Source organism: Pituophis catenifer, unplaced genomic scaffold (genome assembly GCF_029215685.1).
Source record: "Pituophis catenifer annectens isolate HBS135680 unplaced genomic scaffold, rPitCat1.0.hap2 SCAF_12, whole genome shotgun sequence".
Classification (NCBI taxonomy): domain Eukaryota; kingdom Metazoa; phylum Chordata; class Lepidosauria; order Squamata; family Colubridae; genus Pituophis; species Pituophis catenifer.
In genome coordinates this window covers 2416024-2438371 of record NW_027256892.1, presented here as the reverse complement: position 1 = coordinate 2438371, position 22348 = coordinate 2416024, and the positions used below count along the sequence as shown (strand labels likewise).

At 45.7% G+C, this 22348-nt stretch overlaps 1 protein-coding gene across 1 annotated transcript in view; it reads left to right on the top strand.

Moving 5' to 3' along the window:
• The first annotated feature begins 10827 nt into the window (after positions 1-10827).
• LOXL2 (lysyl oxidase like 2) overlaps positions 10828-22348 on the top strand; it is a 103961-nt gene continuing 92440 nt past the window's right edge. Inside the window, exons 1-2 of the mRNA XM_070952272.1 lie at positions 10828-11128; positions 12084-12259. Coding sequence (XP_070808373.1) covers positions 10828-11128; positions 12084-12259 — 477 coding nt within the window. The remainder of the gene's footprint in view (positions 11129-12083; positions 12260-22348) is intronic.

Below are 22348 nucleotides of genomic sequence, written 5' to 3'. Positions count from 1 at the left end.
GTCCAGTGGCTGAAATGCAGCACCCCCAAACAAAAGTGACTTGGGACCAGTGGTGAAATCCAAATTTTTTTACTACCGGTTCTGTGGGTGTGGCTTGGGCATGGCAGAGGAAGGATACTGCAAAATCTCCATTCCCACCCCACTCCAGGGGAAGGATATTGCAAAATCTCCATTCCCATCCCACTCTGGAGCCAGCCAGAGGTGGTATTTGCCGGTTCTCCAAACTACTCAAAATTTCCGCTACCGGTTCTGCAGAACCTGTCAGAACCTGCTGGATTTCACCCCTGCTTGGGACCACTCCTTGCATTACAACAGTCAGAGCATCCCCGTGGTCACATGAAGAGCCTTGGTAGTACAGTGGTCTAAGGCACCCTGTTACTAAGCTGGTTATTAAGACAGCTGCCTGCAATTACTGCAGGTTCGAATCTCGCCAAGGCTCAAGGTTGACTCAGCTTTCCATCCTTTCTAAGGTAGGTAAATTGAGGACCCAGTTTGTGGGGGCAATAAGCTGACTTTGTATAAAATATACAAAAGGATGAAGGCTATTGCTGAGCACATTGTAAGCCGCCCTGAGTCTCCGGAGAAGGGTGGCACATAAATCAAATTAAAAAAAAAATAAAATTGGGTGCCTGGCATGTATTTAGGACGGTTGCAGCCCCTCTGGATCGTAAAATTATCATTTGCAACTTTCCCAGCTGGTTTCCAACAAGCAAAATTAATGGGGAGGAGGGGAGGAGATGGATTTGCGTAGTGACCATGTGATTTGCTTAACAACCCCAGCGGGAAAAGATTGTGAAATTGGGCATGACTCAACGACCGCATTTCTTGGTTTCATCCCGATTCTGGATATAAATCAAGGGCTACCTATATATTGGAGCAGGTTGAGCATGGAAATATTAGATTAGATTAATAGAGTTGGAAGGGACCTTGTTAGGTCATCTAGTCCAACCCCCCGCCCAAGCAGGAGACCCTACACCATTTCTGACAGACGGCAGTCCAATCTCTTCTTGAAAGCTTCCAGGGATGAAGCTCCCACAACTTCCGAAGGCAACTTCTGTTCCATGAGTTGATTGTTCTCACTGTCAGAAAAGTAGATTTTACTAAACGAGAGGAAGAACTTGACACCTGCCAGTTTCATTGCTGGTTGGCTGGAATTCTGAGAGGTCGCCAAACCCTGTTTTTTCATTCTGCCTGAAATCTTGCAGAAATCCCAACAGCTAATGAAATTAAGGGGAGGAAAACATCTTGGGGACTTTTGCAATTTACAGTATGAAAACGTTAACACATGCCCTGCTGTACTGGAGTGTGCAAAATGACATTGGGAGACAGGAAGGGGAGCTGCAGACTGGACAACTGGAGTTTGAAAGACACTTTAGAATAGGGGTGTCCAACCTTGACAACTTTAAGCCTGGAGGACTTCAACTCTTCAACTTCAAGAGCCTTGGTGGTGCAGCGGACTAAAGTACTGTTAAGTAGCACCAGCTGCCTGCAATTACTGCAAGTTCAAATCTCACCAGGCTCAAGGTTGACTCAGCCTTCCATCCTTCCGAGGTAGGTAAAATGAGGACCCGGATTGTGGGGGCAATAAGCTGACTTTGTATAAAAAAGAACACCGCTTGGGGGGGGGGCGAAAGCCCTACTAAGCAGGTATATACAAAAGTATGAAGGCTATTGCTTAACGCATTGTAAGCCGCCCTGAGTCTCCGGAGAAGGGCAGCATATAAATTGAACCAATAAATAAATAAATAAACTCCCAGAATTCCCCAGCCAGCTTTGCTGGCTGGTGAATTCTGGGAGTTGAAGTCCTCCAGGCTTAAAGTTGCCAAGGTTGGAGACCCCTGCCTTAGAAGGAGGGAAGGTATGGAAAGCACTTCAGAAGGAATCCTCCTTAGTTTTCCGGAGAGTCAGAGAAAATGGATATACTTTCAATCTTGCAAGATGCAGCTGATAAAGTGAAAGTTAGGTTGTGCTTCTTGTCTGGACTGCTTTATACAGAACCAACCTAGAACTAAAGAGAAATTTCCTGACAGTGGGAATAATTAATTGGTGGAACGGATTACCTCCAGAAGTTGTGGGTGCTGCAACACTGGAGATTTCTAAGAGGAGACTGGACAAGCATGTGTCTGAAATGGTATAGGGCCGTGCCAGAGGTGGAACGCAGTGCCCTCTCTGTGGGCACATGAGCCGTCACCCCAGTTCAGCTTCGCATGCCTCCCGATGGCCAGCTCGTCTTTGGATCTCTGCTGTGCATGTGTGGCGGGGAGCCTTGTGTGCATGCATGGGGGGGGCATGTGGGAACGGGGTCGCGTGCATGCAGGGGGTGGGGCAGGGGTGAAATCCAGCAGGTTCTGACAGGTTCTGGAGAACCGGTAGCGGAAATTTTGAGCAGTTCAGAGAACCGGTAGCGGAAATTGTAGGTAGTTTGGAGAACCGGCAAATGCCACCTCTGGCTGGCCCCAGAGTGGCGAGGGAATGGGGATTTTGCAGGATCCTTCCCCTGGAGTGGGGCGGGAATGGAGATTTTGCAATATTCTTCCCCCAGGAGTGGGGTGGGAATGGGGATTTTGCAGTATCCTTCCCCCAGAGCGGGCTGGGAATGGAGATTTTGCAATATCCTTCCCCTGCCACACCCACCAAGCCACGCCCACAGAACCAGTAGTAAAAAAAAATGGATTTCACCACTGGGTGATGTGGTGATAGGTCATCATCATCATATTAATAATATAATAACATAATAATATAATAACATTAATGCTTAACATTTAACATCATCTTCTTTTAACAACTCTCCTCTATACCATTTCCTCTATTTATATCTCCTCCTTTCTAACTTCTGTCTCTGTTATCTAGCCATTGATCGAATATGTTCCATATTCCCATTCTTTATCCTTAATGGCAAGTGTTAATCTGTCCATTTCTGCACAATCTAATATCTTTTAAATTACATTCCCCTCAGATGGGATCCCATCATTTTTCCATTGTTGTGCAAATCCTTTTCTAGAATTGATGATCTCTCATCTAGGCATTCACCAAATATTCTCCTTTATCGGTAAGCATTTACTTCTTTGACCCTGGTTACTTTTCGAAATCATTCAAGATTGCCTACGTACTGCTATGGAAGCCAGCTGTGGGATGATAATCAGCAATGCCATCCAGATAGGACTCTTCACTCAACTGAAGAAACAGTAGAAGTTCTCGGCAGAGCAGGGATAACTTAGCACATTTTGATGTAAGGGAAATAACACACATTGGTATCTAAAATGCTCCCCCCTTATCTACAAAATCTAGTTGTCCAGAGTTTCAGATTTTCTATTGATCCAGGGGTGAAATGCGATGGCAGTAGCGATAGCTGCCAGTGGTTCGGAGAGCCTATAGCAGTGTTGAGTTCCTCCTGGTTCGGCCCGGTTCTCCCGAGCCGGTAGCGGTGACAATCTTTGGATTGTTGTCGTTACTAGATTCCAAGCATATTCACTCTTCCCTGTAGGTATGTCAGACAGCTAACCATTTGTTGAGTTGGACACCAAGACATCTCCAAGAATAGCTTAGATTCAATTCCATTCCAACACATGTCAACAAATCAAGTCCAACTTGCTCTCCTGGTGCGTATCATAAGGTAACAATAGTAACCGAAAATGTCCATCTGAGGCTAGAGCTCTCCCCCAAATTCCAGATGGGTTTTCCATATGGCGGCTATTAGAAGGATGATCAAATAATCCCTTCCAAGCAGATGGACGAGTCACATTCAGTGGCTAGAAATAACCTCCTTGCTCCTTACTTTTTATTAGGCAACTGTGGGGGGGAGGTCATCTTCTCTTTTTCATTGAGATGAGGGGGGACCCTCAATGGATTTGGCACCATCTATATTAATGTTATATTCTGCCCGATTTTGCAATCCAACTTCCTATGTTCCGGGTTGTTCAACCAGAGAACCTCTAGCTAGGATTCTGTTCGGAGAACCCTCAAATCCCACTCCTGGCTGGCCACACCCACCCCTCCCCTTCCCTCCCAGGAGTTCCCACATGGCCCATTTTGGATGCAGGTAAGGGCAGGGTGTGCATGGAGGCTCGGGGAGGGCGAAAAACAGGCCTACTGGAAGTTTGGGAAGACCGGAAACAGGCCCATTTCCAGCCTTCAGAGGGCCTCTGGGGCCTGGGGAGGCCGTTTTCGCCTTCCCGGAGGCTCAAGGATAGCCTCCGGAGCCTGGGGAGGGCAAAAACGTCCCCCCCACTGTGGTGCAGGAGGGCAATTAGGCCACACCCACCATGGCCACGCCCATCCAGTGACCTGGCAGAGAACCCCTTGCTAAAATTTTTGAAGCCCCCCCCCCCCCCCGTGTTTAACCAGACTTAACCAGGATTTCAACAATAGTCTTCATTATTATTATTTTTTTTCCTTAACATGTTTTTAAAGCATGGGTATTTTCCTTGCTTTTGCATTATATGTTGCTTTGATGCCTCTCCATCCCAAAGAAAGAGATAATGATTAAAAAAAAAAAAAAGCTTTTGAAATTATTTTAACAAAAAAAGAGAGGAGATTGCTGTTTGTATGTGCAGATGGCACCTCGGTTTAAAATTGCCATGTTGGTCTTTTTGATTATGAAAAGACATTTTGCAACATTATCCAATACTATTTATGAAAAATCCAGTCCTGGTTGCTGGATCCAGGACTAAAATCTGGTCTCTGGTATTATGACATAAATTACCCTTCCACACTCAGCTTTTTCACTTCGCTTAAATTGCATTTCCACACTCAGCTTTTTCATGATGGATAAAATGTTGGCTCGGTAAAGAGGATGGGATTTATTGAGTTGATTTTTCCCAAAAAACTTAAACTTTTTTTCCATGCCACCTTGAAAAGCTATTATGCCGGATTAATCATCTCCAGAAGCAGAGAGAGAAGATCTATTCTAATGGATTTCCAGCATGTACTTCTGTTTCTATGATAACAAAAAAACAATAACAACAGTCAATTTGTTAAATGCATTTATGGAAACATCTTTGCCCTGTGTCTATTATGGCAAATGTTCCTCTACTTTTCGGAGAAATGAGATAGCCAGGGCTGAAATGCTTACTCAGGTTTAATTTTCTTTGGATGGACATTCCTTCTTTTGCCTTTTTAAAATAAGTATACCGAATAACAGAGTTGGAAGGGTTCCTTGGAGATCTTCTAATCCAGACCCCTGATTTGATCTGTTCCCAACCCCACGCACACACCCCAACAGACGTTCAGGAGTTAAAGACCAAACCGGCCAGCAAAATCCTTTTCCTTATGATAACGGAACTTGGCAACAACCTAGTGGCTGCCTGCCAAGAGTTTATTATTTACAAAGGGGAGAGATAACTTCTCCCCACTTCTGATACATCAAAGAAAAGCAGCTCAATAATTACAATCAAGTCCAGAGATAATCCAGTCTTAAAGCAAAAGTCCGGCAATGCAGAATGGCGTGGAAGCTTTCAGCTTTGTTCGTCACAAGGTTTGACTGGCCACCACGCTCCCTTTTATATCCTGTGGGGTGTGGTCCAGTGACTCAGCCTAATCTCGGGCATGCCTTTTCTTCTGTTGCGCGCGCTTATCTCTGCGATGCTGGCATGGGTCCAGCCAAGACTCATTACCCTCATCACTGTCCATCTGTGGCTGCGTGGACGTGCTTGGCCCCGGCCCTATCTCTTGCCCTTCGGCGGACACCGAAGGCATTGCCAGAGAGGAGGGTCCTGGAGAGGGAGGCCTTGCCAACTCCTCTCCTTCACTCTCGGAGTCCTCTCCTGACGATGACACAGGCTCCGGTAACGGAGCCACAACATGATTAAGCAGGAGACCGTAAACCCGTGATGGTGAACCCTATGGCACGCGTGCCAGAAGTGGCACGCAGAACCATCTCTCTGGGCACGCCAGCCATCACCATTTGCTCTTCCGGTTTCCAGCGCACGCATGCACGCCAGTCAGTTGGTCTTGGCATGCACATACATGCCAAAACCCAGAAGACCAGGTGACCAGCACGCATGCGCATGCAGGAAACCGGAAGTTCAGCTTCCCGGCCCGTACATGTGCGCCAGGGAACTGTTCTTCCAGTTTTCGGCGCTCCCCCACATGCTCCCGTTTCAGCACTCAGTACCAAAAAGGCACCAAGTGCCGAAACTTGCTCTTAAGGGATGCGGCGGCCCAGTGCCTAAGACGCTGAGCTTGTCGATCGAAAGGTCGGCAGTTCAGTGGTTCGAATCCCTAGTGCCGCGTAACAGGGTGAGCTCCTGTGACTTGTCCCAGCTTCTGCCAACCTAGCAGTTCGAAAGCAGGTAAAAAATGCAAATAGAAAAATAAGGACCACCTTTGATGGGAAGGTAACAGCGTTCCGTGCGCCTTTGGCATTTAGTCATGCCAGCCACATGACCACGGAGACGTCTTCGGACATTGCTGGCTCTTTGGCTTAGAAACAGAGATGAGCACCGCCCCCTAGAGTCGGGAACGACTAACACACATGGGCGAGGGGAACATTTATTTTTGCTCTTATGATTGTTGATTAATTTAAAAGAAATTGACCATGACAATAAAATCTAAATAAAGTAATGCTTAGCCCCCCAAAAAACCTCTAGCCTTTCTTCCTTTCCCTCTGTGACTCTCTTTACACCCCCATCTGTGTCACAACTGATGCTCAGTTTGGGAAACTTGTCTTTCCTGCAAGTGTGTTTGTGAGCAGAACACATCCGTTGCTATGTTTTGCACGCTGACAAGGCCAAGAAAAGTTATGCTGTTCTAGGAAATTAGAAGTGGTGGGCTTCTTTGGACTGCCTCTTGGCTTCCCTTCCCACGGAAGCCATTCCACACACGTGGCTTTCCAGACTACCGCATGTGCAGCTTGCACGGAGAATGACACAAGGAGCAGCTCTGTGGGGATTGGTGGAGTTTCAGCTCACATTTTTGATTCTCTCGCCTTAAATGCCTCCCCGCTGATTTGGGAAAGGAGCAATGCAGTTTTGACAGCCAGTCCCAAACATCAGTCAACTTCTTGGCTGAGCTAGAGGGTCGACAAAGAACTTTTCTGCTAAATTGCTTTCTGTACAAGTGGAAGCAGAGAACAGATTCCGCTGGGTTTTTTGTTTGCGTTAAGTACGGTTAAAAAAACCAGACGTGCAGTAATGGAAATACGCATTGTGACAGACGGGGGTGATGGTATTTGGAGAAGGGGAAATCTTTACCATAAACAGAGCCTTTGTTACTCTCCCCGCACAAGATCTAGCATTTCACTCTTCTTCTATAGAAAGCGTGACTCACAGGAAAACAGACAAGAATGGACAAAGAGTTCCAGACACCAGTTACAGATGTTTGCAGAGAGAGCAGGGGTTAAAAAGGGCAGCATCCAGTTTGCCCTTCTCAAAGCTATCTCGCCTCCCAGCCAGGTGCAATAACAGCTTTTGGCTTATTGTATGTTGAATGGACCAAAAGGAAACACAGTCGTTGCATCATTTTTTGATTAGCGGGCGTGCGGGGGGAGAGAAAATGCCTTTTCAAAAATGGATAAATGACACATCTACTGAAGGTACCGTATTTTTCAGACTATAAGACGCACCGGTGTGTAAGACGCATCTTAGTTTTTGGGGAGGAAAATAAGAAAACAGCTGACTGGCGGGTGGATTGGCCTCCCGGAATATCCCCAATCAGCTGTCCCCAGAGGTGAATTTTAGCAACAGGTTTGTTGGTTGTGAGCTCTGTGCCTTGCTTTTTTTCCTGCCTCTGAAACCTCCGTCTCAGAGGCTTTTTTTCTGAAGCTCCGTTTCAGAGGCTTTTTTTCTGAAGCTCCATTTCAGAGGCTTTTTTTCTGAAGCTTCGTTTCAGAGGCTTTTTTTCTAAAGCTTCGTTTCAGAGGCTTTTTTTCTGAAGCTCCGTTTCAGAGGCTTTTTTTCTGAAGCTCCGTTTCAGGCTTTTTTTCTGAAGCTCCGTTTCAGGCTTTTTTTCTAAAGCTCCGTTTCAGAGGCTTTTTTCAGCCTCTGAAGCTTTTGTTTCAGAGGCTGGGCGGGGCTACATTCAGAGTATAAGATGCACCCAGATTTTCATCCTCTTTTTTGGGGGGGAAAGGTGCGTCTTATACTCCGAAAAATACGGTAATCCTTAATGTCCGGAATAATAGGAATACTCTTCCAATTTCTCAAAATAATTCTCTTAGCCATCTGCCACGCCTGATACAGTCAAAGCTCATGCTGCATTTAGCATAAAAATAAACATGCAGGAGTTGCAGTTTTCTCTTTCTCTTTCTATCGGGGATAGGGGCAGGTGGAAGAAATTATTCTGCATTTCATCCAGCAGATGAAAAGATAGTATTTCTTTCTAAGATGAATTGCATTTGAGCTGTAGTGACGCAGTGGTTAGAATGCAGTATTGCAGGCTAACTCACTTCTCACTGCCAGCAGTTCGATTCTGACTGGTTCAAAGTTGACTCAGCCTTCTATCCTTTCGAGGTCAGTAAAATGAGGACCCAATAGGCTGACTTTGTAAACCGCTTAGAGGGGGCTGTAAAGCACTATGAAGTGGCATATAAGTCTAAGTGTTATTGCTATCTTCCTTCCTTCCTTCCTCCCTCCCTTCCTTCCTTCCTTTAAGTCTAAATGCTATTGCTATTTGTAAGAGAAATCTAGCAGTTCAAGGTGTTAGTTTCTGGGCCGTAGCTGTTGGTTTGTCATTGCTTGTTGCAAAAGTTGGGAATGGCAGATAATGGTGATACAGGTCATCCTCAACGTACGACCACAACTGAGCCCAAAATTTCTGTTGCTAAGCGAGACAGTTGCTAAGTGTGTTTTGCCCCATTTTATGACCTTTCATGCCAGAGTTGTTAAGTGAATCACTGCAGTTGCTAAGTTAGTAACAGGACTCTTAAGTGAATCTGGCTTCTTCCTCCCTGGCTTTGCTTGTCAGAAGGTCGCAAAAGTGATTGCATGACCCCAGGACACTGCGACAGTCATAAATATGAGTCAGTTGCTAAGCGTCTGACTTTTGATCACATGACTATGGGGTTGCTACAATGGTCGTATGTGTGAAAAATGCAAGTCAATTTTCCCCCAGTGCCATTATAACTTCAAACCATCACTCAATGAACTGTTGTAAGTACCTGTAATGGAAAACTTAGTGGAAGCATGTGAAAGTCAGCCATAAGCTGCTACCAAACATCATTTCTGATTCCCACCCCATCCCTATATGGATTCCTGATTCTGTTTAGCAAATCCATTAGATTTGAAGGCAATTATTTGTTCCTTTGTTTGTTTTTTAAACACAGTTACCGTATTTTTCGGAGTATAAGACGCTCTGGAGTATAAGACGCACATTAGTTTTTAGGGGAGGAAAACAAGAGAAAAAGATATGCCTCTGTCTCCCAGCATCCATCGGTATTCATCAGGCTAGCGTCCTTGCAGCAAACAGCAAACAGCTTCAGCACGTTATCGCAGCCTGATTCAGCAGGAGCAGCTGATTGGCGGTTGGATCGGCCTCCTGGAATACTGCCAATCAGCTGTTCCAGGCTGTAGAGATCGCCACAGCCCATTGCCGCCTCAGCGCATCGCGTTTTCAGCCTCTGTGCGTCGCATTTTTGGCCGGTCCCAGGTGGCGGGGATTGTCGTCGCCACTGCCACCGATCCCCGCCACCTGGAATCAGCCAAAAATGCAACACACAGAGGCCAAAAATGGGGCATGCAGAGGCCGAAAAACATGATGCACATGGGTGCAATTGGTGGCGATGTGCTGTGGTGATCCCCGCAGCCTGGAACAGGTCTAAAATAGAGCATGTGGAGGCCAAAAACGTGACGTGCAGAGGCCGAAAGCAGCCAAAGGGTGGAGGCCAGTGAGCGGGCAGGGCTTTGGCTACATTCAGTGTATAAGACACACCGCAATTTTCACCCACTTTTTTTGGCAGGGGATGCATCTTATACTCCAAAAAGTATGGTATATAGCTACCCAACTCACACCTAGGTGACTGGGTAGCTTACAGCATTTAAGGAATACATTCTACAATTGAAAAGGAATCATTCTGCTGCACTTCTCCAAATCAGTTTGGAAGCCTCCAATCTGATCTGGACAATCAAATCCACCTCATCTTATCATTTGGTTTGGAATCCATTTGGGTTTTTATCAAATCTCCTTTCAATTGGATCTCCAAAGTGAATGTTCATACACCCCTAAGCATCTAGCAATAGCAATAGCACTTAGATTTATATACAGTACCACTTCACGGTGCTTTATAGTCCTCTCTAAGTGGTTTACAGTGTCAGCATATTGCCCCCAACAATCTGGGTCCTCAGTTTACCGACCTCAGAAGGATGGAAGGCTGAATCAAACTCCTGTTAACCACTGTGCAACCAGAAAGAAGAATGAGAAAGGGAATAAGAGAGGGAGGAAGGAAGGAAGGAAGGAAGGAAGGAAGGAAGGAAGGAAGGAAGGAAGGAAGGAAGGAAGGAAGGAAGGAGAGAGGGAGGGAGGGAGGGAGGGAAGGAAGGATAGCAATAGCACTTGGACTTATATATATATATATATATACCACAGTGCTTTCCAGCCCTCTCTAAGTGGTTTACAGAGTCAGCCTCTTGCCCCAACAATCTGGGTCCTCATTTGACCTACCTCGGAAGGATGGAAGGCTGAGTCAACCTTGAGCCTGGTGAGATTTGAACTGCCAAATTGCAGGCAGCCAGCAGCAGAAGTCGCCTGCAGTACTACACTCTAACCACTGTGCCACCGCGACTCTTATTTCTCAAGTATTTTCTTCATTTCTTTCCTTCCAGCAAACCGGCCAGCCTACCTTCCGATCTTTGATTGAACTTAAGACTTGTGTCCAAAGAGAACTTCACATCCTCAATGGCAAAGTTCTCAAACTGCCATCCGATCGTTTTCTTCTTCTTTGTGTGCCTGGACCACCTGATCCTTGCCCAGGATCAACAGGATTCCCAACCCAGCACTGAGCCTTCTATTCAGGTCCGGTTGGCAGGAGACAAGAGGAAGCACAACGAAGGGCGAGCGGAAGTCTACTATAACAACCAGTGGGGCACCATTTGTGATGACGATTTCTCCATCCACTCAGCCAATGTGTTCTGCAGGCAACTGGGCTATGTGGAAGCCACATCCTGGTACCCTGGCTCCAAATTTGGCAAAGGAGAAGGTGAGACGCTGAACAATTATTGGGTTGGGTTGGGTTGGGGTGGGTTGAGTTGAGTTGAGTTGAGTTGAGTTGAGTTGCTTTGGTTTGGTTTGGTTTTCTGATCCCTACTAGCAAGCATCAGCCAGAGAAAGGGGGGCTGTTAATATTTGGTGGCATTAGCGGTGAAATCCAGCTGGATCTATCCGGCTCGTGTGAACTGGTAGTGCCAGTGGTGGGAGGCTCCGCCCACCCGCCGGGACGTCATTGCGTCCCTTTTTTTACCCTCTTTTTTTTTTTAAATTAATTTTATTTTCATTCAAACATCATCTTGATTCAAACATCATCACCCAGCAATAAAACCCAGTTAATAGAAGCCATCCTTCAATCTCAGTTTCACATTATAACAGCTGCAGAACTAAAAGACTTGGTTCACTCCATGGGAAGATGTTGTAATTCATGCTAAAGGTTACCCCCAACTAAGTATTAACTGACATAGTGATAATTTTTGAATATCTCATTTTTTCTATGGTGATAATTTTTGTATATCTCGTTTCACTTTTCTTCTTTATAACTGCTACTCTAATAGCAAATCCTTCATAAAAGTGATTGCATGACATTCTTGATTAAATTATCTTTCCATTGATATATAATTTTATGGTACTACTCAGTGGTGGGATTCAGGTAATTTAACAACCGGTTCTCTGCCCTAATGATTTCTTCCAACAACCAGTTTTCCAAACTGCTCAGAAAGTTAACAACCGGTTCTCCCGAACTGACTGAATCCCACCACTGGTACTACTCCAAAAAAAGTGGTGTTATTAGCTAGTTTTAGAAAATACACTTTTCCCAAAAGGTTTCCACAATTTCGGCCACTACTGTAGTTGGCTGCAGAGCTCAATCTTATGAAATTCTTTCTGCTCTACAAAGTGGAGACTGGGACCTCTTAAACGAGACCTTTGCTCTTCTTTCTCTGTAGGCCCCATCTGGTTGGACAACCTCTACTGCACCGGCAGAGAGTCATCGATAGCCCAGTGTACCTCCAACGGATGGGGTGTGTCAGACTGCAAACACACCGAGGACGTGAGTGTGGTCTGCAGTGAAAAGAGGATCCCGGGCTTCAAGTTTGAGGACCCTCTGCTCAATCAAATAGAGGTAAGCAAAGTTGGGAGTAATTTATTTATTTATTTATTTATTTATTTATTTATTTATTTATTTATATTTGAATTTATATACCGCCCTTCTCCCCCTAGGGACTCAGGGCGGTGAACAGCCGAAATTAAAATACATACAATATAAAAGTTAAGATAGCTAAAATAAATTAAATCAATCGGCCCCCAATTTAAAAACCCCAAAGCTATACAATTAAAAACTTAACCCGTAAAAAACCTAATTAGGCTAGGCCGGCTTGCTGAAATAAAAACGTCTTCAGGGCCTTACGGAAAGTGCGGAGATCCGGGATCAGTCGTATTCCGGGAGGAAGCTTATTCCAGAGGGCGGGTGCCCCCACAGAGAAGGCTCTCCCCCTGGGGGCTGCCAGCCGACATTGCTTGACTGATGGCACCCCGAGGAGCCCCTCTCTGTGGGAGCGTACTGGCCGGTGAGAGGCTACCGGTGGCAGAAGGCGGTCTCGTAGGTACCCAGGTCCTAAGCCATGGAGCACTTTAAAGGTGAGAACCAACACCTTGAAGTGCACCCGGAAGACCACCGGGAGCCAGTGCAGCTCGCGCAGGAGAGGTGTTATATGGGAGCGCCATGTCGCTCCCGTAATCACCCGCGCGGCCGCATTCTGGACCAGTTGGAGCCTCCGGGTGCTCCTCAAGGGGGGCCCCATGTAGAGAGCATTACAATAGTAATGAGAGTTTAGCACCTTTGTTGAAACCTGCAACTTCTCCATTCAGTGCAATTGGCCAATTCCGGCAGCTGCATTGAGGTAAACAGCTTTTCAGCACCTTTATTGAGACTGACTATCTTTTGCACAAAAAAACTTGAATCTCACTCCAAGGAAATTTGATCCCTGGTGAGTACCTACAGTATATCACAGAAGTGAGTACACCCCCTCACATTTTGTAAATATTTAAGTATATCTTTTCATGTGACAACACTGAAGAAATGACACTTGGCTACAATCTAAAGTAGTGAATATACAGCTTGTATAACAGTGTAAATGTCTCGACATTATCACTTAGGGGTGTACTCACTTTTGTTGCCACCAGTTTATTGTTTATTTATTTATTTATTTATTTTATTAGTCATATTTCTATGCCGCCCACTCTCCGAGGACTCTGGGTGGCTTACACCAAAGACAGTATACTAAATAGCATATTGCCCCCAACAATCTGGGTCCTCATTTTACCCACCTCGGAAGGATGGAAGGCTGAGTCAACCTTGAGCCGGTGAGATTTGATCCGCTGATCTGCTGAACTAGCAGTCAGCTGAAGTAGCTGCAGTACTGCACTCTAACCACTGCGCCACCTTGGCTCCTTTAGACATGAATGGCTGTGTGTTGGGTTATTTTGAGGGGACAGCGCATTTACACTGTTATACAAACTGTAGACTCACTACATGGATACATCCATGGAGTTTTCTTGGGTTAGAGTAGGGGTGTCAAATTCAAGGCCGGTGGGCTGGATCGGCCCCACGGGGCCACCCTGGAAACAGCAAAGAACTGCCCCATGATGCCTCTGCCAGCGAAAACGGAGTTCGGGAGGGCCGCATCGGGAGGGCTGCGAGCTCCGTTTTCATCTGCAATGGCCTCTTGCAACTCTCTGCCAGCGAAAACAGAGCTCGGGAAGGCGGCACGGCTCTCCCAAGCTTCATTTTTGCTGGCAGAGCGCTTGGGCCGCCACAGGCGCCCCCCGACATGAGTGACGTCAAGCTGGCCACACCCACCCTGGCCGCACCCACCCTAGCCACACACCCCAGCTCCCCCGAAGTCAAACACAACCCTGACGTGGCCCTCAATGAAATTGAGTTTGATACCCCTGGGTTAGAGAATCAGGAACCTGCCCTTGATGGAGATACTGTACATGTGCCTCATTTTAGTGTTTTGATTCTGCTTAGCTTTTCAAGATCAGTTATAGACAACTAGATAGTTCATCTGTGTCCTGCCACTGAAACTAACCGCCTGGCCAAGAGAAATATGTGTGGAAGCACAAATAAACACCGAGAAGAGCATTTGCTGAATGTAAAATAAGCTAGGGACAGAAGCACAAAGATGCTTCAATTTTATGTTCTGTTTTTATTGTATTTTACTATATTCTATTTTGATCACCTTAAAGTCCTACCAAGAAAATTAGCAGGTAACAAAATAGAAGAGCTAAAGAGACAAGAAAAAAAAAGAGAGCAGGCGACATAATAAAGATCTCCAATCTGAATAAACAATTAAGAGCTAAATCCTAACTTTGGATGTCTTCCAAGTCTTATAATTCATAAATGCGGTCCTGGTTAAATTAAATTTGGTACCTTGTGGACTTGTGTTTTAGAGAATTTACAGTAATTTTTAAAGAATTAATTTTTGACACTGATACTTACTCCTGTCACTTAATCCACATCTTTTGTGATCTGAGGTTTGATGGATGTAATGCAATGTCAAAGATATGGACTGGTGTGGACTCTCGGTCGTCCACCTTCCTTAGAGGGATCGAATTTCTCCATACAGGAATTCTTGAAATCATTGCCATTTTCTAAAGTAGATAAGTAGGATTAGCTCCCTCGATCAGACAACAGAAAAAGCCCAGCTTCTTTTTACGACAGCCCTGAAATAATCATGGAAGAATGCAGAATATGTTGGGGGGTAAATAGAGAATTGCACTGTATCCCTTCTGTGGAAGTTTGCCAAGTATTCAAAAAGGACCTTCTTACTTTTCTTGGGGATCCTAGCATTGCAATGTTGAATCTTATATGCAGGGGTGGAATTCACTTACTTTCCTTACTGGTTTGCAAATGTGAGCGCACGCCAGGGGTGAAATCCAAAATTTTCCCCTACCGGTTCTGTGGGCATGGCTTGGTGGGCATGGCAGGGAAGGGATACTGCAAAATCTCCATTCCTACCCCACTCTGGGGCCAGCCAGAGATGGCATTTGCCGGTTCTCCGAACTATTCAAAATTTCCGCTACCGGTTCTTCAGAACCTGTTAGAACCTGCTGGATTTCACCCCTGGCCCATGCACCCCATCCACACATGTGCCCGGCACTTTGCTGATGTGCGCGCACCTTCTGTGCATACGCCCAGCCTCAAAAATGTGCCTAAATAGCATGACTTGGAGCCGGGGGTCGGTGGGCTCAGCTCGCCTGCCTGGCCGCGGCATAGCAGCTGCTGTTTTCTGGCTCCTCCTCCTTCCGTTTTGCCAGCTGCTCCATTGCCCGTTTCTCCATTGCAGCGCAGTGCCCAGGATCCATTTTGATAGTGGGGGAGGGGGGATTTAACAACTGGTTCGCCCAGGATCAGGTTGGGCCATGCCTCCCACAACAGCCAACCTAACCCTGAGTGAACCGGTTGTTAAATGATTTAAATCCCACCAATGGTCCAGTCCCTTCTTAAAAATCTCCAGTGATGGAGCACTTACAACTCCAGAAGACAAGCTGTTCCACCGATTAATCGTTCTCACTGTTAGGAAATTTCTCCTTACTTCTATATTTGTTTATTTATTTATTAGTCGCATTTTTATGCCGCCCAACTCCCGAGGGACTCTGGGCGGCTAACAACAGAGAATAAAACAATGCGAACAATATCCCATACAAAAGCTTAAAAAGAAAACATTAAAATCCATACACTCCAATTTTGTGGCCGGGTTTCGCAAGATCACCGTAGCGAGATCAACGGCCCCAGGCTTGCCAGAAGAGTCAGTGTCAGCGTCTCACCTTTGGCATAGAAAGGAGAGAGATAAGCCCTGAACTTTTGCCTGCTAAATCCCTTTGAAGCTGGGTCATCGCGGAAATGAACGGGGGGGGGGGACATTCCTGTGAAATGACGAGACAAGAAGTCAGTGGAGTGACTTGGAAGATAGCCAATGAGAAGCAGATAATTGGGGATCGGAAAGGGAGGGATTGGGGGGCAAAAGGTCAGTCTTGTCCGCATCGAGTCATGATCCGGTTGCTGTGCTCAAATAGAGAGAAGATTTCCTTAAAGATTGGCAGTTTGGAAATTCATTTATTTTGAGATAGCATCGAAGTCTGACAGCCAGGTCTTCACCACTTTCCATAAGGCCAGTAGGGTGGGGGCAGTCTGGACCTCAGGGGGTAATTGGTTCCAGAGAGCCGGGGCAGCCACAGAGAAGGCCCTCCCCCGCGGGCCCGCCAGCCGACATTGTTTAGCTGACGGGACCTGGAGGAGACTGACTCTGTGGGATCTTACCGGTCGCTGGGAGCTATGCGGTAGAAGGCGGTCTCGAAGATAACCTGGCCCTGAGCCATGTAGGGCTTGGATTTCTCCTTGATAGGTTTCCATCTGTTCAGGTCAGTTTAGCAGTATTCTTTCTGCTCAAAAAAGTACTATGTGTGGGTCAGGGGTCGGTTCTAAATTTTTTTACTACCGGTTCTGTGGGCGTGGCTTATTTTGTGGGTGTGGCTTGGAGGTCATGTGACTAGGTGGGCGTGGCTAGCTGGTCAGAGTCATTTCTGGAAGGTCCTCCCACTTACGACCAGTCCTCGCACTTACGACCCGACTCATTTGTTTGCTTTTAACACTGATCAGCTGTAGGGCGGCCCTTTGAAGCCCCGCGGCAAGAGTTTAAACAGTTTTTTTCCCTCTAGTCATCAGCTGGGACTCAGGAGGCAGCAATAGATTGGGGGTGGGACCAAATAAAAGGTAAGAATAACATGGGGGGTGGGAGGGCGGGGTGGGAGAACCAGTTCGGTGACGTCATATCGTCACCGCTACCGGCTCGGCCGAACCGGACCGAACCGGGAGGACCCCACCACTGGTGTGGGTTTACAGGAAAAAAAAATAACCACTCCAGATATGTGCTACTGTCTATGTTCTGAGTTTCCAACATGCATCTTTTGAGATCTGGCGTTTAAAAAAAAAAAAACACGTACACATCACCAGCAAGTAGAGATAGAATGCTGTGTACCTTCTCTTGAATGAGCCTTTTCTTTCTTTGTAATCCCAGCAGTTGTCTTAACAAAGATAGCTCAGCGCCTGGAGGAGGAGACACTGAATATTTGGGATAGTTTTTGGAGTCATCAGTTTTTCCAGGGTCAGATTTTAATTCTCAGAGCAAAATCTGGGGGGAGGGGGGGAAAACTTGGAACAGTCTAGACTCTACACAGAGGATTGCTCACTCAAGGATGTTTCAGCCATGAATCACTCTCCACCGGTTACTCTGCCTCTGCTATCCCTTTGTAAGAGGTTCAAAAGTGTATTGAGTTAATTCGAGGCCACACTTTCCCTGACTGATGATTACATTAGTTGAAACCAGGGGTGGACTTCAAAAATTTTAGCAAGGGGTTCTCTGTCCGGTTGCTGGGTGGGCGTGGCCATGGTGGGTGTAGCCTAGTCAACCTCTTGCACCACGGTGGGGGCGTTTTTGCCCTCCCCGGGCTCCGGAGGCTTTTTTCGAGACTCCAGGGGGACAAAAACAGCCTCCCCAGGCTCTACAGGCCCTCTGGAGGCTGGAAATGGGTCCGTTTCCGGCCTTCCCGAACTTCCAGTAGGCCCATTTTTTGCCCTCCCCGAGCCTCCTTGCGCGCCCTGCACTTACCTGCATCCAAAAGAGGCCATGTGGGGACTCCTGGGAGGGGCAGGGTGGATTAGGCAGGGCCAGTCAGGAGTGGGATTTGGGGGGTTCTCCGAACTGCACAGAATCTTAGCTAGAGGTTCTCTCGAACCCCTGCGAATCCACAGCAGCCCATCCCTGGTTGAAACTAACTTAACTAACTCTTCCAAGGAGGTTGTCCAATCCATCAAATCTGGGGGGAAGGGAAAATGGGAAAGAAGTAAAGAGTTTTGTGTAGGAAGACTGTGTTGAAGCAAAGAACTTGGCTAAATTATCAAGGATGGCTCACACTGTTGCATCCATGTTTTCTTAATTTTGTACCTCATATAGAGGTAGCTTGGAAACCAAGCAAAAAAATATCCCCGAGTTGACACTCTCTACTGCTCAGTTCATATTCCTGATTTTTATGAGGTGCTTCACTGGGTGTTTTTTTCCCCCCTGACTTTGGCTAGCTTAACAAACATGTGTTGTAAACTCTGCTTTCAGAGTAATAGTAATATAATATGGACATTTACAAAGAGGACTTTGTGGCTCAAAGGAGAATGTCTTAATTCTTTCTTGCCTCCTGTTTATTTCCCCCGTTGGGCTTATTTCTGGCTTTAGCATTCTGCTAATGCAAGAGGATAAAAATGTATGGGAGGAATCGGATGTGTTTGTTTAAGAGCCTGGATAGCTCAACAGACTAAAAGCCTGTTATTATTAACATTCAGCTGTCTGCAATTATTGCAAGTTCGAATCTTCCCAGGCTCAAGGTTGACTCAGCCTTCCATCCTTTCTAAGGTAGGTGAAATGAGGACCCAGTTTGTGGGGGCAATAAGCTGACTTTGTATAAAATATACAAAAGGATGAAGGCTATTGCTTAACGCATTGTAAGCCGCCCTGAGTCTCCGGAGAAGGGCGGCATATAAATCTAATTAAAAAAAAAAAAAAAAGAGTTTCTCTGACGTATTCTAGATTTCCCAGAACCAGTGGTGAAATTCAAAAATCTTCCCTACTGGTTCTGTGGGTGTGGCTTGGCGGGCATAGCTTGGTGGTCATGTGACCAGGATAACCAACTATCACACTTTACACAAAAATAACACAAAACCCACACAATTGACTCACACACAATGCAGAAGCAGCTGGACCGCACACAAAATGGCCCCTGCAACAAACAGGAACCTCACAGAGTCACAGAGAGGTCAAAAACAAACGATCACACTTTATACAAAAAATACCGTTGGAGCAATAGGTAGTAAAAAAAATGCTTTAAAAAGTAAAAAAAAAAAAAAAAAAAAAGTTCCGACCATCGTGCGGCACAGCTGATTGTCACAGCTGATTGTCACAACCTTTTTTTTACTTTTTTAAAGCATTTTTTTACTACCTATTCGCCGGAACTGGTAGTAAAAATAAAATGCTTTTAAAAAGTTTTTTAAAAAAATTTCAGACAATTAGCTGTGCCATGCGATCGTTGGAACTTTTAAAAAACTTTTTAAAGCATTTTTTTACTACAGGTTCCGGCGAACCAGTAGCATTTTCACTACCGGTTCGGGCGAACTGCCCCAAACCGGTAGCATTTCACCCCTGCCCAGGACACTTTCTAACAGGGTGCAATTATTTACAAAACAAAATGAAACATACTTGTGTGCAAAACATGTTGCACACAAACACACACAAAATCAGAAACCTAGTTTGAAAATGTGAATTCTTTAGATGAGCTAAAACAGACTGTCGAAATACCATCAAATAATTGAGAGCGAGTTTGATCTTGTGGCTAAGGCGCCAGGATAGGAACTAGGAGGCTGTGAGTTCTAGTTCCCTCCCTTAGCCATGAAAGCAGCTGGGTGAGTTTAGTCCAGTCATTCTCTTTAAGCTTACAACATTAAGCCAGTGGTGAAATCCAAATTTTTTACTATCGGTTCTGTGGGTGTGGCTTGGTGGGCGTTGCTTAGTGGGCGTGGCAGGGGAAGGATACTGCAAAATCTCCATTCCCACCCCACTCCAGGGGAAGTGGGGTGGGATAGTGCAAAATCCCCATTCTCTCCCCACTCCTGGGGGAAGGATATTGAAGAATCTCCATTCCCACCCCACTCTGGAGCCAGCCAAAGGTGGTATTTGCCGGTTCTCTGAACTGCTCAAAATTTCCGCTACCGGTTCTCCAGAACCTGTCAGAACCTGCTGGATTTCACCCCTGCATTAAACTCTGGTAGACTGAACTTGTAGCTCCGAACAAACACAAATACAAATTTGTATTTGTTCAGAGCACTATTCCAGGTTTGAAATTGTGATTCTCACCCCCAATAATTTAGTCAATACAAAATACAGAAAATCTCTGTTGAACATGACTCCATGCTGCTTTCCTGGCAATACTACAAAAATCTTCCAAGATTATATTTGGGATATGTGTGTGTGTGTGTGTAAGTGTTGAATTCCCTGTCTAACCTGACGTTCTGAACTTTGTTGGTGGTCTCTCATCTGAATCCTAAATAGGTCAACCCAACTTAGTCTTTTTGAGATCAGCCAAGCAACCTGAACATCTCCAACATCTCTTTTCTATGGAGGCAAGTATTTGAATCAGAATAGAGCTGGGAGGGACCTTGGAGGTCTTCTAGTCCAGCCCCCTGCCCCAAGCAGGAGAACGTAGACCATTTCAGACAAGTGACTGTCCAGTTTCTTCTTAAAAAATTCCAGTGATGAAGCACCCACGACTTCTGGTGGCAAGCTGGTCCACTGGTAAATTGTCCTCACTGTTAGGAAGTTTCTCTTTAATTCCAAGTTTCTTCTCTCCTGGATTAGTTTCCATCCATGGTTTATCGTCTTGCCTTCTGGTGCTCTGGAAAATAAGTTGACCCCTTCCTCTTTGTGGCAACCTCTCAAATACTGGAATACTGCTATCATGTCCCCACTAGTCCTTCCTTTCTCTAGACGGTAAAGGTAAAGGTTCCCCTTGCACATACGTGCTAATCGTTCCCGACTCTCGGGGGCAGTGCTCATCTCCATTTCAAAACCCAAGAGCCAGTGCTGTCCGAAGACGTCTCTGTGGTCATGTGGCTGGCATGACTAAATGCCAAAGGTGCACGGAATGCTGTTACCTTCCCACCAAAAGTGGTCCCTATTTTTCTACTTGCATTTTTTACGTGCTTTCGAACTGCTAGGTTGGCAGAAGCTGGGGCAAGTAACGGGAGCTCCATTACGGGGCGCTAGGGATTTAAACCGCTGAACTGACGACCTTTTTAATCGACAAGCTCAGCGTCTTAGCCACTGAGCCACCGCGTCCCCTTAGTTCTCTAGAGACTAACCAAACCCAAATCCTGCAGCCCTTCTTCATATGTTTTAGTCTCCAGGCCTTTAATCATCTTAGTTGCTCTAACTTTGCACTTCCCCTCCACCCAAAAAATCTCAAGTTTCCAAATTTCAGGAATGATGCTGCATTTTCATGGAAAAGGAAGCAACAATAATAATTTTTTTTTGCAACTGTGCAGCTGCAGAATACTTTCCCCCCAATCTGGCCAGCCACAGAGGTTCTTCTCCTTTGTTTTTGTCCTGGTCTAAATTGGCCTCATTCCTTCCACACTTCGGGAGTGATGCCCTGGACGGAGTTGTTTTCTCAGCAGATAGTGCTAAGCTGTCCAAGATCCCACAGATGCATGATGTGTATCAGCATGTGGATTAAAAACAGCCCTTCCCTGGCATTCTTCCCGTAATGGAAAAACTGACCCTCTGCACACAAGGCCTGAAGAGGCTGTTGTTTTAACTCAGGGGTCTTCAAACTTGGCAGCTTTAAGACTTGTGGACTTCAACTCCAAGAATTCTGGGAGTTGAAGTCCACAAGTCTTAAAGCTGCCAAGTTTGAAGACCTCTGCAGCCAAGCCAGTCATGCTGACTGGGGAATTCTGGGAGTTGAAGTCCACAAGTCTTAAAGCTGCTGAGATTGAAGACCTTCTGTTTTAACGGTTGCTCTTCATTATTTTGTAACTCTAATATCAGTTCATCGCAGTCATACTTCAGTGGAAGTTGTATTTGTCTGGCTTTTTTTTATTATTATTTTATTTCTGAAGGTTCTGGAAGAAAGGGATGTAAATTCAGTTCTTTTGGAATACCCTTGGCTTCACGCACAAATGAATTTTTCAGTAGAACCACATAATTTCCCCAAGAAATTTAATTTCTTAATTAAAGAAGGGGAGGGAGGGAGGGCAATAGCAATAGCTGCAATCTGGGTCCTCGTTTTATCCACCTTGGAAGGACGGAAGGCTGAGTTAACCTGAGATAGATGGTAGATAGGAAGGTAGGTAGGTAGGTAGGTAGGTAGATAGATAGATAGATAGATAGATAGATAGATAGATAGATAGATAAAATAGATTAGATAGACAGACAGACTAGATAGATAGATAGATAGATAGATAGATAGATAGATAGATAGATGATAGATAAATAGACAGACAGACAGATGAGAGAGAGAGAGCAAAAGCAATAGCACTTAGACTTATATACCACTTCACGGTGCTTTATAGTCCTCTCTAAGTGGTTTACAGAGTCAGCCTCTTGCC